The following is a 27,202-nucleotide window of genomic DNA, read 5'->3' as shown; positions in this document are numbered from 1 at the left end:
CTGTTAAAAGTACATATAGGAAGGATTCTTTGAAATTATTTCCTGGGTCTTGATAATTCGTAGAAACCTTAGAGCGTTAGTTTCATTCTTTAAGCAAGAACACGTGCACTTAGTCAAAACTTACTGAATTTGCTAACAAGTATGAAACATTGATGACGTAAGCGTCGAAAAAGATTCGGTAGAATCTTTGAAACATCAAAACCGACAAATTTGACGCGAAAGTTAGACTAAAGCACTCGCACGGAGCATACACGTGACATAGAAATTACAACGTAAGACATTTGACTCTTCCTCGCTTTCGGTAGCGTCCTAGGCGCACGTAAACTTTCAAGTTATTCGAGCTCTCGCGTCTTCGCGGTCGTAACTTTCACGAATCCACCTGAAACTTCGAAAAGGGTGGTTTACTTTGACTTCGTTTCCGTCATTTACCGTCATCTTCGCCGTCGAGCCCGTCGTCGTCGACCCCGTCGTTGTCTCTTCTCTAACGGCAAAGAAATTTCTCAAAGATTTTTATATTCAACAGGGTGCCCGTAAAAAGTTTTTCGAAGAAAGAAATAGCAATTTTTACAATGTTTGTACGTTAAAATACAAGTACACCAAAGAGCGTTCGGAATTTATTTTGTAGTAAAATTGGAGACATCGTGCAAACGCGTACGGCACGTTTGGACACTGTATACGTACATTTACGTACCTATCTATGTAACTTTCTACATATGCACGTAGGGTACATACGTAGATATTCACGTGACCATCTTGATAGCGGCGATTTCCAAACTTGTACAACTTCTAACGCGTTCCATAGAGACGACTTTTGCAAAGTTGCAATAAAGTTTGAAAGGGTATTACGTGAAAGGGACGAAATCCGACGGACATTTGATGGTAACACTGCCTCGTCGACGTGCATTCTGTTTCATCGATTACATATTAGCGTGTTCGCCAAGACATTTCGGGAAAGTTCGTTCCTCATTGAAACGATTTCGTGATATCTCCGTGAATAGAAGCGATTTAGGAAAATAGTCAATGTTCTATGAGCTATGATAATCATACCGACTCCCTATTGCTGTGAGATTCGGTTTCGAAATTTGACAAGAAAAAAGAAAAAAAAAGAAAAAAAAAAAAAAAGAAAAAAAGAAAAAAAAAGAACAAAAGAAAAGAATTCTCGTCTAGATACGCAGTCCTTCTTAGACATCTAGAGTGTACGTAATAAGGGATGAAGATTTAAACTAACGTCGGACGCGTCGAAAGATCGTGTAACGTAAGACCAAAGGGTTAACAGCCGATAATTATTATCGGACGATCGGTTAAACTCGAGCAAAAAGAGGGCGTACAAGCTCACCGTCCCACCTCAGCATCGGATTTATTTCGATAGAATTTTTGGCATAATCGTTTTGTAAGGTGCTGTCGAGCCACGCCGCGATATCCATTATAACTTTATAACAATTTAATGTAACAATATAATTTTATTACCGGCCCGGTAAATACCCGTACCGTTTCATCTCCTCCTTCTATTCTCTTTTTCTTTCTTTCTTTCTTTCATCTTCGTCCTCCGTTCCTTATCCTCCTTTTTCCTTTTCTTCGCATTGTTTTCGTTCTCCCAAGTAAATTAGGGCAGCTCACCAATTTTATTTCTTGGCCAAAGCTCCGTCCGATCCTTCTTATCGAAATTACTAATATCCGGCTACGTACAAGATAGGGATTACTCCGTTCGACCAATCAATTTGCCGAGCTCCTTGCTCTTCCTTTTTATTCAGATCGGGAACCTCAGATGGAGAAGGAGAGAGAGAGAGAGAGAGAGAGCGTGCGTGCGTGCGTGCGTGCGTGCGCGCGTACAGGTGTTCGTAGAATAGGTACAACGACGAGAAAATAAAATTGAAATCGGTGGGAAAGATTACGATGACAAAAAGAAATACGGGTAACGTTATTCGATTATTGAAAGGAAAAAAATCTTCTTCGGAGAAGAGAAATTTATCTTATTCTTTTTCCTTGCGCTTGTATGCCATGGCGCCGCACCTCGCGTTTTCTTTTTCCTCCCTCAATTTCTTCTTTTTCTTTTTTTTTTTTTTTTTTCTTTTTTTTCCATCGTTCTCCTCCTTTTTTCTCCTCGAAGAACAAGCTATCGTGAGTCCTTGCCGGCAACGGAGAGGAGTTTCTTGCCGAGGTGAATTAAGTCGTAATGAAGTAAGGAGTAAGAGCTTCTCCTCCCTTTTTCTCCCTCGTTCTCTCTTTTCAAGTCTCTCAGCAAAAGTGGATGGATAGACGCGTTGCCACGCGAAAGAGGTAAGAGAGGGAGCGAAGGAGGCGAGGAAGAAACGCAGAGAGAAAAAAGAAGAAGCTTTGCTTTGCGACGGGAAATAAAATGGACCAAGAAAGTGGAGCGGAACGAGCAAGGAAAAGAATCCTCTTCTCCTTTTTCCTTATTTCTACCGCGCGATGCCTTACCGTGTCATTAAATCGCGAGTCCGTTTAGAATCCTTTTTTCAAGAAGAATTTGTCTCGAGCGATTGTCTTGATCGATCCTGCGTCGTGATAACGTCTGATTTCTTTTCTCTCTCTCTCTCTCTCTCTCTCTCTCTCTCTCTCTCTCTCTCGCGCCGAATAATACCATAGATAATAGCGCTTCCCAACTAACATCTAATTAACTCGGCAACACGACTCTCTTTCCTTATTTATAATACACTTTTAAGCGGCACAATTGTGGCTCATGCGTAATATCGTACTAACGAATACTCGTGATGAATAATTACTATCTCCGACGAGCGTTGCGAAAATTGTTAACCACGCCAGCGGCCACCTCGCGAGTGGCCATCTCGCAAGGTAACTAATATATACGAGCCATGTATATGCATATACGCATATAGGTACATGTTTGTTGAGAGAAAACGTGTATACTTTAATCAGGCCGTGGCAGTGTTACTTCGCGACTACCAACCCTGCTTCGTCTCGTTACGGGCCGGTATTAAATATGTTTACCGTTATTCGATGCTTTTATCATTGTTATTTCTTTTTTCTTTTTTTTTTTTCCCTCATTTTTTTTTCTCATTTTTCTTTCTTTTCTTCTCTTAATCTCGCTTTGACACAAATTTACGTCGGCGAGTATAAACGTATGTAAACGCATATAATATGAGAGAAAAAAATTGTTTGCTTTGCGAACGAAAGCATCGATACGTCTAATAACATTTCGTTTGTCGATAGGTGATTTTTTATGGAACGATCGATCATCTTTTGCCGGTACAAATCGGCCTCGTCCGGTCCAAGTGCAGCGTGTTCGTCTTGATTAAACCAATAATGGAATTACAACGTTTCCATTCGACGTCTCCTCTCTCCGCTCTTCTCCACCTCCACCTCCTTCTCCTCCTCTTACCCCTCAGCTTTCGATACAGCACGCCGTGTTACGATCATTGTATCCGTAACTCACTTTGACGTATAGCCCGAACCACGCGTCGACGGCTTTGCCATTATCGAAACTCGGTTGCCAATCGGTGGAACGATGGTGTCGCGCGTTTTCGAGAGCATAAATTTAGAAACGAGCGAGGCTAGTAAACCTCGACGTTGCGCTCCTTTTGAAGCGGCTTCCTCGTACTCTAATCTACGCTAAACTATACTAAACTCATCGAAACGACGTTATCGTTGATCCTTGAAAAATACGACTGGTACTTTCTGTCGGCTTAACTTTTATCGCTACATAAGTAATTTTCCTTTCGATTCGCCGAGTGACGGGTACGTAAACGTCGATTTCACGTCGGATAAATTTTATCTAACGTGTGTGAGAGGCGATGAAAGGAGGCTCGATAATTTTACTTGTTCCGAAAATATTCTCCCTCTCCCTCTCTCTCTCTCTCTCTCTCTCTCTCTCTCTCTCTCGTAAATCCACATCTTCCACGTTTGATGTATCCACGCGCAGCCTTCGCGCAGGATATACGACGAAATGAAATTTTCATCCGTGCGCTCCCTGGTCTCAGATTACGGCCTCTTTCCGCCTCCTTTGTCCATCCTTCGCGTTTATCGGATAACCTCGACCCGCTCGAAATTCTTTCGTTATCGATTCCTTCGGGACTACGTCCTCGTCCCTTCGTATTCTAAAGATCTATCTTGGTTGGTTCGATCGTTCGCCCGCTTCGTTGGCATTTTGGATAGAACGTCGTCGGGTAATCATAGTAAGACGTCGGACGAGACTTTAATCTTCGTGTATCGTCCTCCTCGAAAAATGGCGGTTCTTTGTCGAGACTTCTCCGAGACAAACCCTCATCCAGGGAGCACAGTATTCCGTACGATATCGAAATACCTACTTTGAGCTTTTACTTGATTTAACGCGTCGATGATTCATTAAAGCGAACTTTCGCTCGTTTATTATCGTACCCTTCTTCGTGATTTCTGAAAGAGAAGAGAACGGAACGGTGGGAGAACGGAATTTTTATTTCGCAGCGGTAATCGACCGCAGCTTTATGCCTTCTTTAAGAGATGGCTAAAAATACATATTCGCCCGTTATGCCTTCGACCTTCTTTATTCGATCCATTTTACCCTTCGCCATTCTCTTTCTCTCTCTCTCTCTCTCTCTCTCTCTCTCACGGCCCGTTCTTTCTATCTCGCCAGTCTTTTGTCCAACTTTGAGCGACTTCACAATACCTCGCCAACTCCCTACCACTTCCTTCCTTTTCTTCAACCTTTCTTCTTCCTTCATTATCGATCCGGAACTCCCTTTAATTTATACGACTGTCAAAGTACTTAATTAATTGGTACTTCATCGGTAATAAACCTCGATGCAACCGAGGATCGAATCTTGATTTATTTCGTACAAATACCTTTCTACTCGGGATGTCCTATTTTAATTGCTATATGTTATCGGTGCAAACAATAATTAACTTTCTATAGAGGGAAGATTGATCTATCCAAGATATGTCTTTTTCCAAACCATTTCACTTCTACATAGAATGTTAATTTCTTGGCATCTCTATTAAATTGTGAAAGATATTTGCATGGATCTATTGAAATTGGATATCGGATACTGTATATGGACTGCAGTTTATCTATATTCAAAATACCATCGTAGCGTACGATGAACGTTCGTCGAATGAGAGTCAATTAATAGCAACGCGATCGATGCGTTTGAAAAAAAGGAAAAAAGGAAAAAAAAAATAAAATAAAATAAAATAAAACAGAAGGGGAGGCGTCAAAGCGTTAAACGAAACGAAGGCGATCGTCGAACGAGAAGAATCGATCGATCGTTCGCGTCAACGAAGATCGACGATACTCTCTCTGCTCCGAAACGTGAAATTTATTCGTTTCGTTGTTTTCCACCTCTATTCCCCTTTCTCTCTTTCTTTTTCGCTCGTGGCCTTTCCGTTTCCAAATTCCCCTTTTAACTCATTCATCACAATTAGCATGGCCGGTTATCCCAACGTCAAGGCCAAACAAAAGTACCATGCGAATATTTATTTCTAACCCTTTGACGTGCATCTCCTCAAGAGCGTACACCGGGCATATATACATATAATGGACGCATTAATATATACATACATGTACATACATATATATATATGCATGCATGCATGCACGTATGTATGTATGTATGTATGTATGTATGTATGTATGCATGTATGTATGTATGTAATGGACGCATTAACGATAATCTCTAATACCTACGTACTCGTACATTCAACGTTATGAGAAACCAGGCGTGGTTAAGCCAACGTCGCAAATTAGTTTGCCGAAATGCTTTCAAAGTGGAAACTTGAATAATGCATCTAATTGCTCTTTTCGGATAAAATGTCGAATTGGCAAAAAGAAAAATATCCTTTACATATCAAAGTCCTGCGTTTAAGCCATTCGTAGCTGATATAGAAAATAAAGCAACGATCAACAAGAGAAACGTTTGTACGAATATTGCAACGTCCGCGTCCGTTCGCTCGTTACCAGAGCCGCCGAGCCAGAGAGTTCTAGCTGATAATAATAAGGCACTTTCATAATTACCGATGTAATTAGAGGGGAAAAAAGGAGGTGCAGGAAGAGGAGAAGGCGAAGGAAGAAGAAGATAGGAGAAGAAGGAAAAAGGATGCAACGCATTTCCTTCGACGATGACTACTATACTTCGTTCCGGCTATGTAACGTTGTTTTCGCAAGCGTCGGCTTTCATTACATCCTTTCTCTTCTATCGCCTACCTTCACGGTTCGATACTTTTCCATCGGTATGTTGTCTCCCGTTAACTCGATTTCCACGCACCTATCGCTTCTATTTGATTGATAAGCAATAAATATATGACATCAAGCTCAGCACTAAAGATCGCGTCTAAGAGTCGTCGTAAAATTGTTTTCGTTGGGATAGACGAAAAATATGATTATCTTTTATTTCTCCTGGAATAAGAATTCGAAGGATCGTTTCTCTCAATAATTCGTTTCATTTTATTTCATTTTATTTCATTTTATAAGCCATTATGAAACAATTGGAAGGGAATATGCATCGATCGAGGGAACGTTCTCGTCTCTATTTGATAGAACAAATAAATTCGTAGATCTCGTCTCGTAAAATATTTACATGTCCGAGAAGACTCGGACACGATCGAGCGTCGATTCTCATGGTGTCCTCGGGCCAAAGCAACAAGCCCGACAGTCACGAGGCTTCTAGCCGACGGCATACTACCGAATCCTCAGCCGTGACAAATCCCAATCTCGTTTCTCAACCACCTGTAGAAGGGAAAGGCGTAGATCTTGAAAGTACAGTCGGCAGCACTGTTTCTTTTCGTCATCCATAATATCAAATTTTCGTGAATAATGTTCGCAAAGGAGGAATCTAATCGATCGAAATCGTAGAAATCGACGGAGTCAGGAAATTTGGAAGATCGCGCACGATCAATATATTTGGATCGGTTTCGCAACGACTGATAATATCCGCTATCGAATTCGGCATTCAATGTCCCGCAATGCATTCGTACCACACGACAGGAACTACTAACTGGATTCTCTATTGAGAGACAAACGTTAGAGGGGAGGCAATCGGACAGTTTCTAGGATCGAAACAGTGTGTGCCAATTAGATGTACTTATCGGAACAAGTAACTAGCTACGTTGCAACTTGACACGCAGCCATGTCAAAGTGCTTTGCACGTTCGTAGCGATGCAGTAGCGCATGCCATAATCCTTACTAACGAGGGATTAGTGTTCTCGCGGAATCCCTGGCGCCGTACGCCCGCATCCTCCTTCTCTCCTATTTGCTTTTGTTCTCGGTCCTATATCGCTCCTTCGGGATTCCATCTCGACATACTATATTTCCCCCACCCACAATAAGATTCTTTTCATCGATTCGCGTTCTTTTCATCGAATCGCGAGATATGAATGTTCATTAAACGTTTGCGAGAGCTTACACGCTCGAGCGATCTAAATCTTCGATCGTTCCATGTATTTCAATGAGGAAGGAATTTTCACGTGAAAGGACCGATAACGGGAACCTAGTTGTAACAGATAATAGATAAGTTAAGTTGTATCCGGAGCGACAGTTATAAGAGGATCTTCCTATTGGCCGGCTAATAAACACGTAGATCGTTCGCGATCCCTTGCGTCCCACGGCGCTTATAACTTGGGATCTTATTTTCGCGGCGGTACGTGTTCTCCTCGAGCGAGCGAGCGAGCACACACGTAGATAGAAAACGCCGTCTAACGGTGCCATCTTGACCCCGGTCACGCATCGGGAGGGAGGGAGTGAGCTGCTGGGTGGTTCGTCGTCAGAAGATGGAATCTCGAGTTGCTCGCGAGCCATAAAGGAGTACTTTTCTTTCTCGCTTAAAGCGCCCTTCCTCCTTGGAAACGGATTAAGACAACGTCCAATTACTTCGCGTTCAGGGAATTAACGAAAGAAAAATGGTGGTTCGTTTCGTTCGGAAGCGATTAATTATTTTCTTATTTTCCGTCTTCCTTTTATATTTTCGTTTTCTCTTCGTTTTCTCTCCCTTCAAGATAGGCTTAATCAATGATTCCTACCTAGGTACGTGTAAGTTGCCGTCCATTTAGCTTATAGCAAGGTACGAACTATATAGGAGCTTCGACTAGAAGGTCTAGGAAAAAGATGGAGTCGGTGAGGTAGAGATGGCAGAAGAAATTTACAAGCGAATATGCGCCGAGGCGTCGCGTGGAAAGCGGCTTTTCACGCGCGTAACGCGCTACGATTTGCATAACGGAGCTTCTCGATGTTTACCGCACTTTAAAGCGAAGCCCACGGCCTCTTTACCTTCCGGATCCTCTACTCGTTCCTTCTGTTCATCGATCCGAACGACTACCCCGTCGAGCTAGATCTCGAAGATTTCATCGAGACACTCGATAATTATGTAGATTGACGTGCAAACAAAATGCCGCCTCTCCTCTCTTACTATCGTTCCTCTCGTTATTGGAGCGAACCATTTATGATATTTTATCGTTGCCAGCATTCGATGACGTAGAAGGAACGATATCGCTTTACGATTATCGATCGTGTTCGATAGTTTCCTTAACTGAAAGGGCCCATTTTCTCGGACCTTTTCGCGAAATTAATATGGCTGGAATAGGATAGGAATCGTTTAGGGCAGCAAATTTGCTTGGACAACAATTTAGCATACCGAAATCGACCGAACTCGTTGGATAAGCCTTGCGTTCGCAACACATAATGAACGCAACACATAATGAAATATCCGTGCCATTAGGCCGGGTACGAAGAGTAAACGGTATGCGTTTACTTCCTCCACTTCCCACTCCCCGTCCGACAAACGTCGGTTTCCGGTTCGCTCGTCGCTCGACGACTCAACTCGATTCGATTCGATTCGATTCGATTCGATTCGATTCGATCCGATTCGATTCGATTCGAAATCGAATGGGGTTTCGCTATAAAAAATTTCTCGAAAAATTCACGCTCCGCGCATCGACGAGGAGAAGTATAAGCGTGTCAAACCGTGCACAAACATACTTACGATATGTAAATATCAAAGCACTCGTCGCGATAAACTTAGTAGCGTTCCACGCAAGGATCGGCATTGGAGACGAAGGATTCCAATTGTCGATCGTTGACATTATTCATCATGCGACAAGTCATCAGAGAAATTTGAAAATAAAATAGGTAAATCGCACGAGTGAGATTATCCATAAGGAGGAGTTTAGCGTGCGGATCGTGCAGTTGCCATGAAAACGGAATAGAAGCGGCAAACTCAGAATGCCGGACGATCGAGCAATCCGATGATCGCGCCCTAATCGAATTAAACTCGGCGCGCGTGTACTCTCCTGTATTTACGATGGGCTGACTCGTCGCTTCGGATTTGCTACGTTCGCGCGATAATGGCCGGGGAGCTTGGTGGCGCGTTGCCGCCGTTCGACCACTGAACCGACCTCGATCATCTCTTCTACTCTTCCGACCCCTTTGGCCGAGAGAGCACGTCTCGCGTTGATCTCGAAAGGATTACGTCGGATGTCCGGCTGGTTCGCCAAGGATCTCGAGAATCAGCAAAATTCCTTCCAATGTATCCACACGCGCATCTTCTCGAGGTCATTCGATTTATCGATTCTTCTTTGATCTTCCAACGATAAAGTACCTCGATGATATTTTCCAAATCGCTAATCACGACTCTCATCGATTATCACGCGAGACGAGTATTTCGCGATATACGATCGGCGGTATAGCTCTATATATTTATACCAGGCATTTACCTAATAAATGCATCATACGTATATAACGCGTAAAATAGATATACCGTAGATGCATGCATACTAAATGTACCACGTGTAAATACGTGTATCTCTTGATAATAGTTACATGTACGCGGATAATATAAGCGTACGTACGTATATTATACGGGACAAGCCGTATTAACGTATTCAATCGCATTACATCGATGAAACGATTGAGCGAAGAGAAACAAATCTCGACTCGATTCTCTATATTCGATTGACACCGTTCGTTTCTCCTACCTATGGATAACCTGTATCCATTCTCTGAGTTTTTGTCGACCAGCTGGACGAGAAAGAAACGAAACGAAACGAAACGAAACGAAACGAAACGAAACGAAACGAAACGAAACGAGACGAGACGAGACGAAACAAAAGGAAAAAGTAAAGAATCGACGAAATTCGAGAAGGCGATGCTCATTGAGATGTAAAACTTCTCCTCTATTCTGCGAAATTCAAAGCCGAAAGATCGATATACGCGAGAACTCTCGAAACGAATTTCTTCCGAACGAAATGATTTCGAGGGAGATTCGTAACAGGAAAGCATTTCAAAGGAAGAATATTCTCTCTGTTTGCTTGAATATACGCGGTTAAAACGATGCACTTTGGAATATTCATAGATCGGCGGTGTGGTAGCACGCCCGGTACCTAACGATAAATCGAACGCGCGCGCGAGCCTTTGCGAGGACGTTCCATTTTGACGCTTAAAAGATGCAACGTTAATTGAATTAATGAATCATTCGTTCTACAGAGGGAAAGAGGAATGAAGTGAAACGTAGGCCGCACAGTAACAGAATACTTATTTGGATTACGGGATAATGGTACCGTTTGGTATTATGTAACTATCGTTAAACATTTCAACGGGAGTTAGTAAACGGCTGGATAATCTCGTTCGAACGAAGATCGACAAAGTAATGCATGATTAAATAATGGATATTGGATAGTAAAGCAACACGAAGGAAAAATCGCCTTTCGTATTTGCGTTACTTAATCCGATAAATAATGCATTTTCGCGTTTCTACTCTGGAGGCTGATTAATTAATTATATAATGATAGTATTACGAGGCACCATTAATTTTCAAGCCACCGTACTCTTTCCTTCTTTTTTTCGAGTGATGACTTTTTACACCGACATATATATATTTGTTGCAAAATTCAAGGAAAGATCGGAGAGAAATGTGGGCAAAGGCTTGCCGATAGGCAGTGTATTAAAATGCATCAGGTTGCATATAGCTAGGGAGAAGGAAGGATCGATCCCCGAGCATCCCTTAGTGACTGTCAAGTTAGTAGAGTGGCACGGTGAGGCAGACTTTTCGTAATCGAAGAGCCTCGAGAAAGTAGACGGAGAGAAAGCTCTCGGTAGATGGAAGGAGGAGCGCAGCAACTCAGCTGCAAGGTGGAAGCGCCTAATACCACTATTATAGACAGCCGAGTAATCCTGCAGATGGGTCCTCTTATGACCGTGATTGCTCCTTCGAGACGGCCAACCTATGTACAAGCTGTACCGACTATCTCTATGTGTTTTCGCGCGTAGACAACTTTCTTCGAAAATCTATCTCGTTCCTTTTTCTTTCTAGGTCGTCGTTAGCAAAAGAGACGAAAGGAGGAAGGGAGTATCGTTAAACGTTTCTCGAACGAGTAGAAAGGATGAAAAATCGCCGTAGCAAAGAGTAAGAGGGCTCTCTCTCTCTCTCTCTCTCTCTCTCTCTCTCTCTCTCTCTCTGTCTGCCTTGACGAGAGAGGAAGGACGATCTGAAAGTAAATTAAATTTACCTCCTGTCACGAGCTTTCTTTTCCTTCTTCTACTTCTTCCTCCTCTTTCCTCGGCCTTCTTTTTGGCAATCAAACGTGCAAGCAAGGAGTGCAAGCGCATGCGTGATTCTACCGAGCCACCCCCGACAGCCCTCTGGCGCATCCCCCCTCGTGGTAGCCGCAGTAAGACCGAAACTCGATCCTCGTCCTCCTTTCGCCTTCGCCTTCGTCTAGCTATAAGGAAGTTCAGTGGCGTCGTAATCAGAGGGATGCTGCTGAGACGACGTTTCGAATTATAACGGTAACGCTCTATGTAGGTACATACCATGCATAGGTACGAAATAAGAGAATCTCGCGTTGCGTCGCGTCGTAAGGCGATACTCTCTCTCTCTCTCTCTCTCTCTGTGAGAGAACAGTGGAGGGAATATTCCGTGTGAGATAGGACTAGGCTATTTTGCGAATAGCGCCAAATATCTATAGGTCGATCTATACATTCGTTGATTCGCTGGTCAATAACGTGGTACGTAATTAAGCCTCCTGGCTCGCGTTCATAACAATAATTCGATATCGAAAGGGTAATTGTGCCAGGACGTTATTGCAAAACGTTTCGATATAACTGTAGGATTCGGTAGTGAACGCGAACGAATTTCGATAAATTTTCCCGATAGGTTACTCTCCTAGAATTCTACGCTATTGGCCGCGTACTTAGCTTTGTATACACGAACGCAAAGTACCGGTATAAGAGGACGTTCTTGTGTTTGACCAGAGTGCGCGCGCGCGCAATCACCTGCTTGCTCTCGACGTTAAGAGAAGGAATACATGCATACGTATATACTTACTTACATAGATACCTAACTGAGATGAGAGCACACCTACGTAACTTAACGTCTCGAAGTTTGCCGCGAGCGTTCTTGCTTACATTTGCCTAACAGCGTTAACGGATCCTGATCCAAATATCAGACTTCGTGCTTCGAGGAAGACCGCAAGCGGCCTTACTCAAAATGATCTTGCCAAAGCTCCGGGAAACCGCCTCGTTTAGCAGCCTCTTCGGACTCCCTCGACTCGTGTCTTCTTTGATAGCAGCCGTCGGATCGTTTGATCTAGAGAAATTTTATGCGAGGGCAGCGTGCCAAATTTTTCTTGCCCCCGAGCCCCTTTAGATTTTCTTTTTTCAAGAACATTCTCGAACGCTGCTTTCATTGTGAAATTCCTCCAAACTCGGACTACATTTTCTTTTCTTTTTTCTTTTTTTTCTTTTTTTTTTCCTTTTTTCGTTTTTTTTCTTTTTTTTTTTTTTACACACCTTTTTGTTTCCTCTTTCTTTTGCTTCCAGATGAGCGGCAAGCGGACGAGAAGCTTCAAATGCGCGGTCCACCACCGGGACCGCGAGGTGTGCTCCGAAAACGACTTTCATCTGCTCGTGCACGAGCCGCCGTTGTTTCGCAGGTAACGTCCGATCCCTGATCAATCTTTTTATTACGAAACGAATCGGTTACTCCCTTTCTCCATTCGACTGGAATTAATAAAAAGAAGAAAGAAAAGAGAGGGGGGAAAAAAAAGAGAGAGCATAGCTAAGGGCGCGGTATAAAGGGCCGAGCTCGGATAAATCGATACTTTCCCTCTCTCTCTCTCTCTCTCTCTCTCTCTCTCTCTCGACATCGAAACGGTAAAGGAGTTGGCTGGAGGGTAGAAAGGTTCTTCTCTTTCGGGTGGAAGTGGAAGAAAGATGCGCAAGGTGAACGGATAAAATGAGAAAAGAAGAAGAAAACGTCGAGGTCCTGTGTTTTACTATTCCACTGGAATATCTTACCAGTAGGATAGGGCTGAAGAACAGAAAAGGGTGGGAGACGACCGTTCTTACTGTGTTTCTGCTCTGCATTTTATACGCCGCATCGTTACCCATGCGAAGGAATCTTGAGCGTGGGAGGAGGAGGAAGAGTGGCGACGTAGCTTGTATCTCGTACGACCCGCGAAGCATCAACGTCTTCCTGCTCCTCTTGGCACAACGAGACGAGAACGATCTCTCCCGTTCTTTATTCCTTCTTACCCTCCCCTCCTCTCCTTTTTTGCTCTTTTAGCTTTTCTTCTCTTTTTCTTTTTTTACCCGTCTTTCTTCGATTCGCGAGCGAATTGGGAGGAACGTCTGGCGCGTTATTTAAAGATTTAACTTCGCTCCGGAAGAATATGACTGGGGACGAACGGATTCCCCCATTCGAATGTCTACAAGACATTATATGGAACAACCGCGTTAACCGATATCCCTGGTGAATCTGAAAGAAGAAAGTGGCCGATCGGCCGATAAAGCGTTTCATTCGCATCTTTATTTCCAACATTTGTCTTTGTTTTTTTTTTCTTTCTTTTTTTCTCTTTTTGTTACTTACTTTTATTTCTACGAGCAAGACCAAATCCTCTTTTAACCTTTAACAAAACTACCCCGAGAAAAGATGCTTCTCTTATCGTTCTTACTCGCTTCGCAAACGATAGCCTGCCGGAGGAAGCTCCTTGGTGTTCTTCTTCATTTTCCAAGACTAATTACGACTTAAGCCAAGGCTAAGAAACTAATTGTATGTAACGTCCGATCCTTAAAGCTCGTTATCTTCGTGATTAATGATGCAGAGCTTCTCTTTTCTCTCTCTCTCTCTCTCTCTCCCTCTCTCTCTATCTATCTATCTATCTCTCTTTCTCTCGAATAGAAGTTGAAAACAACGTGGGCGCCTCTCTCTCTCTCGCGCGCGCATATTCGCGCTTCCCTCGAGTTTCGCGACTTTCGAGTACTCCTTGTACTTTCTCCTAGTTCTCCGGAACGAAATGCTTTAGAAAAGAGAGTCGTCGTGTTCTTATAAAATTGCGTTCTTAACAACTGCTGGTATTTACTTGCTTTCGTTAAAATGAAAACAGACGAAATATTTGAAAGTTTAATTAGGAAAAGAAGGGAAAAGAAAGGTTTCGCATTGAATAAAGAAATATTTTTGATTAGAAATCGAGTTACTACGATAATATATTCGTGTAGTCGTAATCACGAAAGTGAGGAAGAAGGAATGGTGGTGGTGCGTTAGCGGTTACAGCGGCGGCGGTAGTCGATGGAGAATGGGAGGACGTAAGAGGACGAGGGGTGTACACAGGCGAGAATAACCGCGTGTACGCTAGCGCCAAGACTTAAGGCTTCTATTCACAACGAATTTCAAGCACACGACTCCGAACCTGCTCGGAATATCCTCTCTCTCTTCATATTTCCTTCGAAACTCTCTTCTTTCTCTCTCGCACGTTCTCGTTCGTTCTTAACGGCCGCTACAACGATTTCCTCGGCCCTTCTGCCTCGACACAAGACGATATTTTATTTGCGAGGAACCTGCCTGCAGGTTGCCGTGCTTCTCTCTTATCTTGTGTACACAGGAATTTCATCGCGGTACGAAGATTTCATGTTGTTAAAGTCGGAGAGATAGACCGTGAGAGAGCGAGCGAGAGAGAGAGAGAGAGAGAGAGGGGAGAAGAGGAGGGAGGGAGGGAGGGGGGGGGAGGAATATTCTGTCTCTTTCCTCGATCCTTCTACCCCACGCTTCGCCTATCTTTCATTAACTCTCTCGTAGGTTTCTTCGACTATCTCTCTCTCTCTCTCTCCTTTCGCGCAGACGATACGATGAATTATTTATGAATAGCAGCCGGGAACAAGTCGAATCGAGCACGCTCGAGAAACCCTGGCACTGCTCGATGTTTGATACGCATCCACTTTCCACTTTGTGGTTGAATTTTACTCGACAAAGAGACACGAATTTTCTTCTCTCGAATCCCGGCTGGAGGACCACCTTGCCGTTTTTATAAAATTCCAAGGAATGTATCCAAAAATATATTTATAACTGATAAGATCGAAAACAAAGAGGAAAGTTCGTAGAAATTCTTTTTCCTGGTGCTTCGAGATACATCCAACAACGTAGGATTTTCTCTTGTTCGAAAGAAAGATGACGACTTTGTAACGAGTTACGTGACTTCTCTTGTATACTCTTCCGATCGTCGAAGGATTTTTCTGAAGAAGAAAAAAGAAAAAGAAAGAGAAAGAAAGAAAAAGAAAAAAGAGAAAGAGAGAAATTGAAAAAAAGAAAAATGTACCTCGAATAATGCGAAACGCGTATATTTCCAGATCTCGAAGAAAATCCTAGTGATAAAAGCAGATATATTCCTTGAAAAATAGCGTGAAAAGGCAACGCGATAGCTTCTCTTCCCTCTTGAATTTCATTCTCCGTTTCTCTCGTCGAGTGAATAAGAAATTTTCTTTGACAAATATAACTAAACATCTTTACATAATCCATCGCCAAAGAAGCGATTTTGCACCCTATAAACAATAGAGCTATTATTTCTAAAGAGCGTTTGTGAGAATTTCGTGCAAATGTTTCTTTTTTTTTCTTTTTTTTTTTTTCCCTTGCTCACCGTGTAAAACATAAGGGGAAAATCATGGCTAAAGCCATTATATGGGGTCCTTCGAGAAGATTTTGTCAAAGTTGAAAAGCGTCGAAGCAAAATTGCGAACGATTTCAAGGAAAGGAGGAGGAATTTCAAAGGAATTACAGAGAATGACAATAATCGAGTAATGTATTGCGCAGACGTGTATTTATTAAGTTATTCAACAAGAACGTTTCGTACAAAAGTAAACACAAAGAGAAAAGAAATAAATAAATAAAAGCACAAAGAAGTGTCACAAAAAGAAGAAAAAAAGAAAAAAAAGGAAAAAGAACGATCGTCGGCGACACGACCGAAAGAACGATCTCGGGGATCGTTGATAAAATCCTTAAAGGGCACGTTTTCGGAAGGTAGATTATCCATGGCAGGTCCGAGTGGTCACGCAACGAACGTGTCTCGAGTTAATAGAGGGATAACGTGAAAGGTGGCGTGGCAAAGTGGCCCACTACTGGTTCGTGAAAAATACGCAAGACTCTGTAGCGAGGGTGGCGAAAACAACATCTTGCACCTGGTTTTCGTAGTCCCACCGTCGCTGCGTCGCGCGATTGAAAAACATTTTTGCATTTTTGAGACACGAAATAGTTTATCAAGCTCCATCACCCCTCCGAGTTGACCGAAGAAAGACGAGAGAAAACTCGCCACCTATCTTTTTCCACCTATGCATTATTTCACCCACGTGTTGGATAGTTCGGTTTATATCGAAACGGGACGACACTTGGTAATTTTCAACACGGAATTTCTACCAATCGAATTCGGACGCGCACTGACTCGACGAAACAACGACTCGCGAAACACTTGCGCGACGCAAATAAATATTCTCTTTTCCTCTCTCTCTCTCTCTCCCTCTCCCTCTCTCTGTCTCTGTCTCTGTCTCTCGGATTGGTTGGTTGGTTCTGACAGGAATATAGAGAGAAGAGGACAAGGGAATGGAGGAATAAAAAAGTTGAAGAAAATAACGTCGATGAAAAGTCTACGAGGTGCACCGTGCGAAGTGCGCCGAGCGAATGCCGTCCGTGCTAGGAGTCGCGGGGGTCGAGTCGGCGGCGCGTACGAGCGGCGTGGCTCGCGATTGGCACGCTACGGTCCCCACCGAGGTGAGAGACAGGCAAGGGCCTATCAAGTGCGCGATCTCCCCACCTAGCGCGTTGGACCGCGTGTGCACCCACGCAGGGCGGCTCGTGGCCGCTCGTCGCTCGAGGCTCCAAGCAGTCAGTCAGTCAGTCAGTCACTCAGTAGGCCCGCGGCGCGCCACGAGGTGGGACCTGCGAACGTACGGTATCGTACGCGCGACAACACGTTTCCTGGCCGCGATATATATCGCGCGCGCGAGCGCGCTCCTACACCTGTCACCGGGAGCGCTTCTTCCTTCCGTCTCCATTGGCCGAACGATCGGGGATTCTACGAATCCGTTCTCTTTCTCTCGTTTAACGAGAAAGAGAAAAGAGGTGTGTGTGTGCTCGTCGAGTTAACAAGGAACGGAAGAGTGGCCAGAATAGGGACCGTGGCGCGTAATCGGATTCCTCGTTTCGTCGAGGACGAACGTGCGAGAGCTCGCGTATTTCGCGCGAGCGATCGCGCACCCGATCGCGAAAGGACGTCTTTGACGAGGATCGGCAACGACAAAAGCAGCCTCAGAAAATTACGTTACGATCTGTCGAAGGCGTTACTATTCTGGCTACCACGAGGTGGCTTGACGAGTCTTCGTCGTAGCACGGTATCGCTCGAGGCGAACGCGTGACCTTCGCGCTATCGGAAAGTGTCGCTGACTCCTCGCGCCGGTGGTGGTGGTGGTGGTGGTGGTGGTGGTACTCTTTCGGGAGGTGCAGCAGCCGCTCCTCGAGAATACCTTGGTGATTCTAACGATCGTTGTGGCGTGCTGATCCGCGATTGTACCTCCTCCTCCTCTTCCTCCTCCTCGCCGGCAACGTGGAGACAAGACGTCGGTGGGACAATGTGCGTGACCGCCACGCCACTGAGCGCGACCAAAATTGTCAAGGATAACGCTAGACAGGCTACGAGGACCGTTACTACCGTCGCTACTCCCGTCAGTCCCATCAACAGCGCACAGGCTACTACAACACAGGTGCAAGGATCTCACGGCACATCGTCCAACAATGTCGTTGCCGAAGTGGACAGGCCGCAGCACACGTCGATCATGTAAATAACGCACGCCTTCTTTCTCCAGTTGGGATAAGTACGCGGATATAAAATCGGATCTTAAACCCGCTCATCATCGCCATTGGAGATATTTGAACGTAATCCGGCGCGTGTCCACTGCTTTTCGTTTCGTTTCGTTTCGTTTCGTTTCGTTTCGTTTCTTCTTGCGAAACCAGGATGTTACAGTTTCGAAATAAAAGATCTAAAGACTCCCGAAATATAAGAATCGAAAATAGAAACGCCTCCAAAATAGAGACACATTCTCCGAACGATATACGTTTGTAATAATAATAATAATAATAATAATAATTTCATCAATCGGATATGTTTACGAGTGCGAACTATTCGATATTTATCGGAACGGTTTTTTCTTTCGAGCAAAGTTTCGTCTTGAAGAAAAATCGTCAGGATCGCCTGACGGATCGCGATCCTCCCCAGAGAGACTTCCTCGCTTACCTTTTACGTCCGTTATAACGCGTTCCTTCTAAAGTGTTGCTATTATTAATCAAATAATCCCCTCTCTTAATTTGGAAAGCCCAGTTAAAGAGAGACGACACTATCGTTAAATTTCTATTTACGTTTGATTCTATCGGTATAATTTATTTGTATTATGAGACCGAGGAGAAGCATTGTTTTCGTAGAAGAGACCCATAGAAATCGAACGACGTAAGACGAAATAAAAGGAGACGGCAACGTGGATAAACAACGTACGATCTTTTCAAAGTCGTTCGTTCTTTGTCGGTCTCTCGTTTGGCCGCTACGGTTACGTCGATCGCGCGCTTTGTCTCACTTTTTCAACGGCGACCCAAAGTGTAAATCTTACTTTCTTCTTTTTGTCCTTCCGTCTAAACGGAAGAAGGAGCGCGCGCTATCTTATCGTTCGAAGCTATAGCGTCTTTTTTTTTTCCTTCCTTTTTCTTTCTTTCTTTCTTTTTTGTTTCTCTTTTTCTTTCTCTCTTTTTCCCCCCCCCTCTTTCTTTTCTTCTTTTTTTCCCCCTCCCCCCTTTCACCGAATAATCTTTCTCTTTGGCCAATGGAAAATATAGAGGAAATATTGACGGTGAAGGATGGGGGTGGGGGGGAGTGGTGGCGAATATACGTGGAAATAATTTAAAGTCTCCTCTCTCGTCGGTGTAAAACATGCGGAATGTATCGCTCTTTAATCGATTCAGAATGAACACTTTCCGTTGGTGTAATCACGTTTTAACATTTATTCGATAACTCCAACGTTATTTATTCGAATCGATAAAAGTATTATACATACGCATAGGATACTACGCTACTGTGTACATTCGCCTATATACAAATTAATTGTTTGCGAAGCATTTGTCAGGCAACAAACATCTTTCTACATTTTCATTCGTCTCGATAGAATATTAACGAGAACGCGTTGTGTGGAGCCTTCGAAGAATGGTAGTCGCGGAAAAATGGCGGGGAAATCGCACCTAGAGATAGATAGACCTACATAGTAGATAGGTAGAGGTTGACGAAAAAACGTGAAGTTTTCCTCGAGTCGATGCGTCTCAACGGACTTCATCGTCCGTCGGCACCATCTGTCGAACGTGAGCTCTCTTCCTCTTTTTTTTTTTTTTTGTTTTTTGTTTTTTTTTTCCTCCGTGACATGGAAAAGCGAGACACACGAAAGAGGCCTGCCGATTCTCCTTTCTTTTTTTTTCTTTTTTTTTTATTTTGCTCTTTTCTCCTCCCTCGCACATTCGTTCGCTTTTCACGTTGCGCTTTCTCTCTCTCTCTCTCTCTCTCTCTCTCTCTCTCTATCTCTCTTTCTCGTTCGTCCGATCGAACCATTAGTTCCGCGTTATAAAATAGTATCGTGCTATAAATTGGAATCGCTCGGCGAAACTTTTCGACCGATAAAAATCCTCTTCTCCGTTTGTTGCGTGTTCGCGTTCGTCGTCGCCAAGAAACGTTTTCGAGAACGATGGAGAGAACGTTTCTCGCCCGCACCTTCCTTCTCTCTTCTTCCGAACTTATTTTGTTTTCTCTTTGTAAAGCTTCGAGATACGAAATGTCTTCGATTTTAACGTTTTTACGTCAGAAAATAATGTCTCCCGACGCTGCTTCATGCTGGATAGAGAAAATTGCAGAAAATATGCGAAGAAATTTGAAACCGACGAAACGTTGAGATTTTTTTCCTTCCTTTTATTTTTTCTTTCTTTTATATATATATTTTTTGTTTTATTCTTATAACGTGTCCGCGTACCAACGGGTTTGAATTTCCTTTCTAAATTCATTCTTTGTTATCGCAAAAAATATGGTATTTAACAATTCATTTTTCTGTGCCGTAACGCTCATCTTTTCAAAAAAAGTGTATCTCTCGGAGAAATTTTTTTCCTATCGCTAAAAACGATGGAAACATAGAGATTTATATAAAAAATGGTTATTGAAAATAAGCACGAGTAGGGCTTAGTAACAATTCGAGAATAGAGAATGTCAGTTAGAAAAGGAGAACGATTTTCATTATGCTTTTACATATATCCCGTAGGAATAACGAAACAAAAGAGGAATTTTTTTTCCAAATAAAAATGCAAATATAAAAATAACTTGCAATTCGTTCACCGTATCGTCGTAGTTTATTTGATTTACAAAACAAAACATCTAAATTGTATGCTTCAATTGCGCAATATATTATCGACTTTTCGAATTACATTATATTTATTATATTAACGAAAATCGTCTCGTATATCGTCATAAAAAATCGATCTTATTGTTGGATCGGAAGAGATAATCGTAGCGATCGATCGATCGATCGATCGATCGATCGATCATTGCTTTTCACTCGGCTCCTCGTGTAAACGAATAAAAGGAAAAAAAAGACGGAAAGAAAACTGAACGAAAGTAAGCACGCGACAGGTTGGTGCGTCACTCTATTATCCTGACTAAGGAGAAAAGTAAATAAGGAGAGAGGACGATGGTTGTGTTTCGTTAGTGTCTCGAAAGCGGACAAGAAGAACGAAGCTCTCTCTCTCTCTCTCTATCTCTCGTGTTCAATGCGAAACAAAAACATGCGACGGACAAAAAGTTCAGCTCGATATACACACTACGGGGGGAAATAGATATTACATTCTAAAGGACGAATAAGGTAGGCGTTTAATTCTTGCCTGTTTTATTCATTTCTTTACCGTCCTTCGTACGATAAGCATCGTTATATTATTAGTCCTTTCCGAACGAATTAAAGTATTAATAAGGTTTCTTCCAAAGGGATCTTGTTGAAAAATGACAAGCGACTCGGTAGCGCTTGTTTCAATGGCACGTCTATATATCCGAGTGCAATGTCGATTGCGCAACGCGACCCGGCATACAACATACTCAAATGAAACAAAATAATCACAAAAATGATTCGCTCGGAAGATTTTAGCGATTACCTTTATCTCGTGCATAAAGAATTAATATTTTTAATTTCGCAAGAGAGAGAGAGAGAGAGAGAGAGAGAATTTCGCAACCTTTTTAATTTGCTCGCAAAGGTAAACCGCTCTCCTCATCATCGTCGCATCAAAGGTTTACCAAGAAGGATCGTCTAGCGGCTCGGACGATCGACGGAAGGGCGAGAGTTTTTCTCTCGGAAATCAGCGAGCCGCGCGTAAAACTCGCGAACTAACTCTAGATGAAAATCCTCTTACGATCGTTTATCCCGATGGAAATAATCTCTTCCTCTTCTCCGATGGGAGCTACCTACGGCGACGTGGACCTTGGTGGTACTCAAAAATACAGGATTTACATACTTAAATGTAAAATAGGGTAAGAATTATCGAACTACTTGAAAAATATATGCTAATGCTGTCGATTATCCGAACCGACTTTGAAAAAGACTTACGTTTCGTTTAAACGTAATTGCCAAGTTAAATTCACCTCGAGGTTAGATTCGATGAGAATAAAAGCGATTTTTAATTCTTTCCTGGCTCCCTCTTGTGTATGTCATAGCCATAGTCGAAGAAGTTTATGTTCTATTTCCCCTGTCTATCGCAGAAACGCGCGGAGATTATCGGTTTTATGAAATCGTAGGCGCGTGTTTTCGGAACGTCATTCTTCGTTCGTCCCGTCGACACTTTTTCATTTATAATACGCGAGCGAGATCGCGTATACGGCGGCCAATGCACGAAATATTTTCCCTATACGAACGCTTTAAGAGAAACATAAAATAACGATAAGCGGCCAAACCGTGTATCCGATGTGCTACCATTTATCATACGAGATTTACAAACGAAAGCTTATCCGTTTTTTGGATTTGAAAACCGACGTATAAAGTGAATTTTTACGTTTAAATACGTATCCTATGTGTGCACACGTACGCGAGAGCTACAACGAAATAAGGCGGACTAACGGCGATCCCTTTAATATCTCGCTTTACATTTTTACAATGGTGGAAAAATAATCTTCCCATTGGGCTACAAAGGAAAATGAAATATAATCTCCGCGAAACTTTAGCGGAAAGAAGTAGGGTACTTAACTAACGCACACGAACGCGTTAACGCGTCGACTTTCTACGAAGATTTAATAACGGTCGCATATCATTATTACGTGGATCGATGCTGTACCCCGATTAACGTATAGACCGGATATATAAATTCGACTTTTGAAAATTCTTTATCGAGTGCATCGTCAAAAGCAACTAAGTTACTTGGTCGTGTATAGCGTAGCTATAGATTATATAGGATCAACGACGGTAACGGAGGGATAATAACGTGGTGCAAGCTTTAAATTGATAAATCGCAAATGTCGTCCGGTCAGGGTTGCGATGCGGTTTGTCGTTAGGCAGCCGTTGATAGAGTTACTACGATCGCGTTCGCGCTAATGATCAATTACGTTCGTACGCATCGATTTGTCGTTACTACCGATCTGTTTTGCGGATTCCATGGCGTGTTTAGCACAGCCGTTCATTACAAACAACGTCTCGGAAATTATCGCGATCATTCACGAAGCCTATTTTGCACGATCCCGACAAAATGACCATTAAATCGTCGACGTTTAGTCATATCGAGTCGATCGATTACAAAAGGATCCTACGTCGGTCGTTCGTGGATAAGCAAATTCCTTTCTGCTTTCACAAAATTTCATTTGGTTAATGAAAAACTCCCCTTATATTTTCAATTCAGCGATTTCGGACACTACGCTGTCGCGGTGCTAAAAGTGTTTTTATAATTAATAAGAGTATGAATTAACAATTTAAAATGAAACGATTTAATAGCATGGTCTTTTGTAAATCGTCAAGTAGAGAACGAGAATGTAATAGTTTATAAGGAGTGAAAATTAATTGCAATTTTTGATGCTCGCGTGTCTCTTTCGAGTGGGAAGGAAGAAATCGGTGTGAATAATAAAATCGAAAGGGAGAGGAAAAAAGAAATAAAGTTTCTCAAACTATTTTGCATGCCATTATGTTCTTTTTTTTTTCTCCATCTCACGCCTACGCGTCGAATATTATATTTGTAGGTCGTGACACACGGAGGCGACGACTAATGTAGTACGATAATAGTAAATTTCGCTTGGCAGGTCCCGAAAACGGGGCGGGGTGGCGGCGGGAGGGGGGGGGTAATAATCTAAAGCTCATGCGAAAACTCTCCTTCCGTCCCGTTGCACGCTCGTGAATTCGCAAATTTAATATACTCCCACCGCGTATTTACTTAGCCGTCCTTCGTCGAGTATTTTACTTGGACGCGAATCGCTCTTGGGACTGCGTTTGGCGTTGTTACCTTCGTGAGAGAAACCAAGAGAATCCTGAGAGACTAAAGCACGAAATTGTGTACCATTTCTCTTTATCTTTCTCTCTCTCTCTCTCTCTCTCTCTCTTTCTATATATATGTATATATCTATCTCTAGTTCTTGTCAAAATATTGCAACGCACGGTACGATAATGTAATCGATTTTATTCACGCGGAACAAATCGAAAAAATGGAGGAAACTGCGAAACACTCGTCCTACGATACTGTGTTGAGCTTTAACGTATCCTGAACGTACGAGGTACAAATACGCGCGATGGGCGATCGAACATCGGCACAGAGAAAAAGAGAGAGAGAGAGAGAGAGAGAGAATACAGCATCAAAAATCGTAGAACGTTGGAAAATAAATCGGACGAAGTTGGTCGAAGCGAACCAAAAGCGTTGGTGCTGGCTTCCGGATGAACGATTTTATTTGCATTTCGGTTCTCGATCGTTGGGACATACTACTGCTTCTCTCTCTCTCTCTCTCTCTCTCTCTCTTCCCCTCCTCCTTTTCACTTGCTTGCTCTAATCGCCAAAATAATTTGCTTCGTAACACTCTCGGCAGTGTTAAGCTTAGCCTATTTAATTATCTACCTCGTCACGCGATACGCATACATATGTCGATAATAAAGCGTATCTACGGTAAATGGCCTTTCCTAGTGCTGTCGTGTTCTCCTTTAATCCTTTTATCATTGTCTCTTCCTCTCTCTATCTTTCAATCTCCATCTCTATCTTCGTATTCTTTCAATGACTGGCAAACTCGAAAATTCCAAAGTGTTGTCACAAATCGGTGCGTAAAATAAAATGACATTTTATCGTCGAGCCATTAATAAAATCCGTTAAGCATGGGCCCATTGTTTTCACAAACAAATCCTATTTATTGAGCTTGTCGGACGAATCTTGAAAAAACTGTCTGCTATGGCTGCCGATACGTAGAGGCGCTCACTCGGTATGTCTATATATATATATATATATATATATATATATATATATATATATATATATATATACACACACACACACACACACACACACACACACACACACATATATATATATGTATATATGTGTGTGTCTCCCTCTCGCTCGCTAGCACGCTTGGAAGAGTAATTTCGCAGAAGCATGTGTTGGCGATACACACGAGCGAGAGGGTTGAGCGCGTCGACGAAATCGTGCGAAACTAGCCAAACACGGTGCCGTTTTAGGAGCGCATGTTCGCGTAAGTGCCCCGAACGACAATGGCGCGATTTAGAGTTTGCACAGGCCGCTGCCCCGTACCCATCGTTTGCCCGTGTCCCTGACTCCCATACTCTCCTCTTCTATTTCTATCTCCCCTCACCCTCTTTCTCTTCCTCTTACTCTATCTCTAATGAAGCAGTCTCGCAATCGCGGGTCTTCGCTTTCCCGATTAACTCTCTACGATGCGATTGTGCTTTTGCAAATATCTAGGGAAAACCAAAGTTTGAAGCAACCTTTTAAAATAGAGATGATAAAACGGGAAGAAATTTTCTTTCAATAATATCGATGCATGTGTATCTCTAATGGATATACTTTTTGTTATATGAATTTACTGAAATTTAAAGAATATGGATCGATTCCAGAGGAAAAGAATAGGCAGTTAACTGTTTCTCGTACTACGGAAACAAACACACACACGCACGATGTATAGACAATGGCATTGCGAATGGCTGCGACGACTCTATGAATATTCCTGTACACATTTTCGTACGTGGTCACGCTACATATAAAGAAAGAAAAATAGAAAGAGAGAAGAGATACTCGTGCGTTCGCGCGCGCGCGCGCGAGAGAGAGAGAGAGAGAGAGAGAGAGAGGGAAAAGTTGGTTGTAAATTTCCCGCTTGCAACTGAATAAGTAAAAGCTATCTCTAGCAGGATCAAATTTTTCTCCCGGTTTATACGATCTCGTTTCGAAGGAAAAATACCGACGTTTTTTTTCTTTCTTTTATTATTCCACGAAATTTTAACAAACACGTATATCTACTTATTTCTGCTAGAGTCGCGTCTGAAATATGATTGACCCGAACCACTAGTTACTCAGAGGTCTATTCTTTCTTTTGGAATCCAATCGAATTTAGAAAGAGGGAAAGTCCGAGCGTGTACACGCATTAGCAACTTTTTCATCCGTCCTGATCTCTGGACGGATAAGGGTCTTCGAAAGAATGTGGATGGAGCGGAAAGTCGTTATCCTTCTCGTGCCTTAATAATATTTTACGGGAGTCTCTCCGACGGTGAGGGGAAAAAGAGGGGAAAGAGCGAGTAAATAAAAGGACTCGTCGACGGGGGAGAATACCGGTCGAGCTTTCGACGGTGAAGTGCCTTTCGAAAAAGCTCTCGTCCGTTGGCGAGGCTTTTCGAGAAGAAGAGAAAGAGGGTTGGAGGGAAGGAGAGAGAGAGAGAGAGAGAGAGAGAGAGAGAGAGAGAGAGAGAGACGGACGGAAGGACAAGCTGCCGTGGATAAACCGGGAAACAGGACAACCAGCAAGATGGACTTGGATGGGTGTAGGGCAAAGGGAAGCAGCAGGCTGCTACCAAGCTGGCACCTAACAAGTGACAATTACCGGCGCTAACGAGCACCAGGATTCGTGGTGTATAACCTTCGCGTTCGAACTCTCGCTAGCCTGTCCAACCGGCTCTCCTCTAGCCCTTTGCGTCTTTCCTATTTTCACCGCTATCCTTACTCTCGTTTGTCGCTTCCCGTCGAGTGTCGTCGTCTCCGTCGTCTATCGAACGTTCTGCCAACCTTCAAGAACGCCTTTTCATTCCTTTTTCTTTCTTTTCTTTTCTTCCCTTCCTTCTCTATTCTTTTTTCCTTTTTCTCCTCCATCAATCTCTTACGCTCACGTCATAATCTTCACATAGAATCATTTTTAAAACGAATTAGAGGGTAATTTTAGATATCGCAAAGGTGTGTATATACGTTTGATCTAAGATTGGATTACGGTAACCTAAATTACGCTTTCGGGGAATCACTCGAACGAAGGCGCCTACTCTCTTCTTCCTTCTCCTTCTCATTTCTTCCCTTCACGAATCTTCCTCGTTATCGCTATTCATGCAAATTTCTACATTTTCGTCAACCGTTTCTGTCTCTGTCTTTTCAAGCGACACCGGGAGTATTCGCCTTAGGAGAAAGAGGAGGAGTCTCTTTAGAAATTCAACGAAAATTATCTACCGGGGTATATTTGTGCCAAGCTACATGAATTTGGAATACGATTCGTTCTAGCGTAATAGAATGTATCTACCTACTGTTTTGCGCTCGATAAGAAGGAAGAATAATACGCATGATCGATAGGAAGCGGAGTTTAGTTTGGATCGATCGAAGGTGTCCAAGTGTGTCGATTAATCAACGAGAGAGAGAGAGAGAGAGAGAGAGCGAGAGCTGTTTGAAATTTCGGAAAATTATTGGATGCCGCGAGTGTTAGGCGCCCGGTGGAA

General features: G+C 43.0%; 1 protein-coding gene across 6 annotated transcripts in view; it reads left to right on the top strand.

Moving 5' to 3' along the window:
* LOC124946820 (protein rhomboid) overlaps positions 1-27,202 on the top strand; it is a 236,201-nt gene that overhangs the window by 131,444 nt on the left and 77,555 nt on the right. For all 6 annotated transcript variants that reach the window (XM_047488126.1, XM_047488127.1, XM_047488125.1 and 3 more), the window contains one exon: positions 12,761-12,873. In XM_047488126.1, the coding sequence (XP_047344082.1) occupies positions 12,761-12,873 (113 nt within the window). The remainder of the gene's footprint in view (positions 1-12,760; positions 12,874-27,202) is intronic.

The sequence above is a fragment of the Vespa velutina genome, chromosome 2 (assembly GCF_912470025.1).
Source record: "Vespa velutina chromosome 2, iVesVel2.1, whole genome shotgun sequence".
Lineage (NCBI taxonomy): Eukaryota > Metazoa > Arthropoda > Insecta > Hymenoptera > Vespidae > Vespa > Vespa velutina.
The sequence above is the reverse complement of the archived record's forward strand: the minus strand, read 5'-3'. Positions and strand labels throughout refer to the sequence as shown.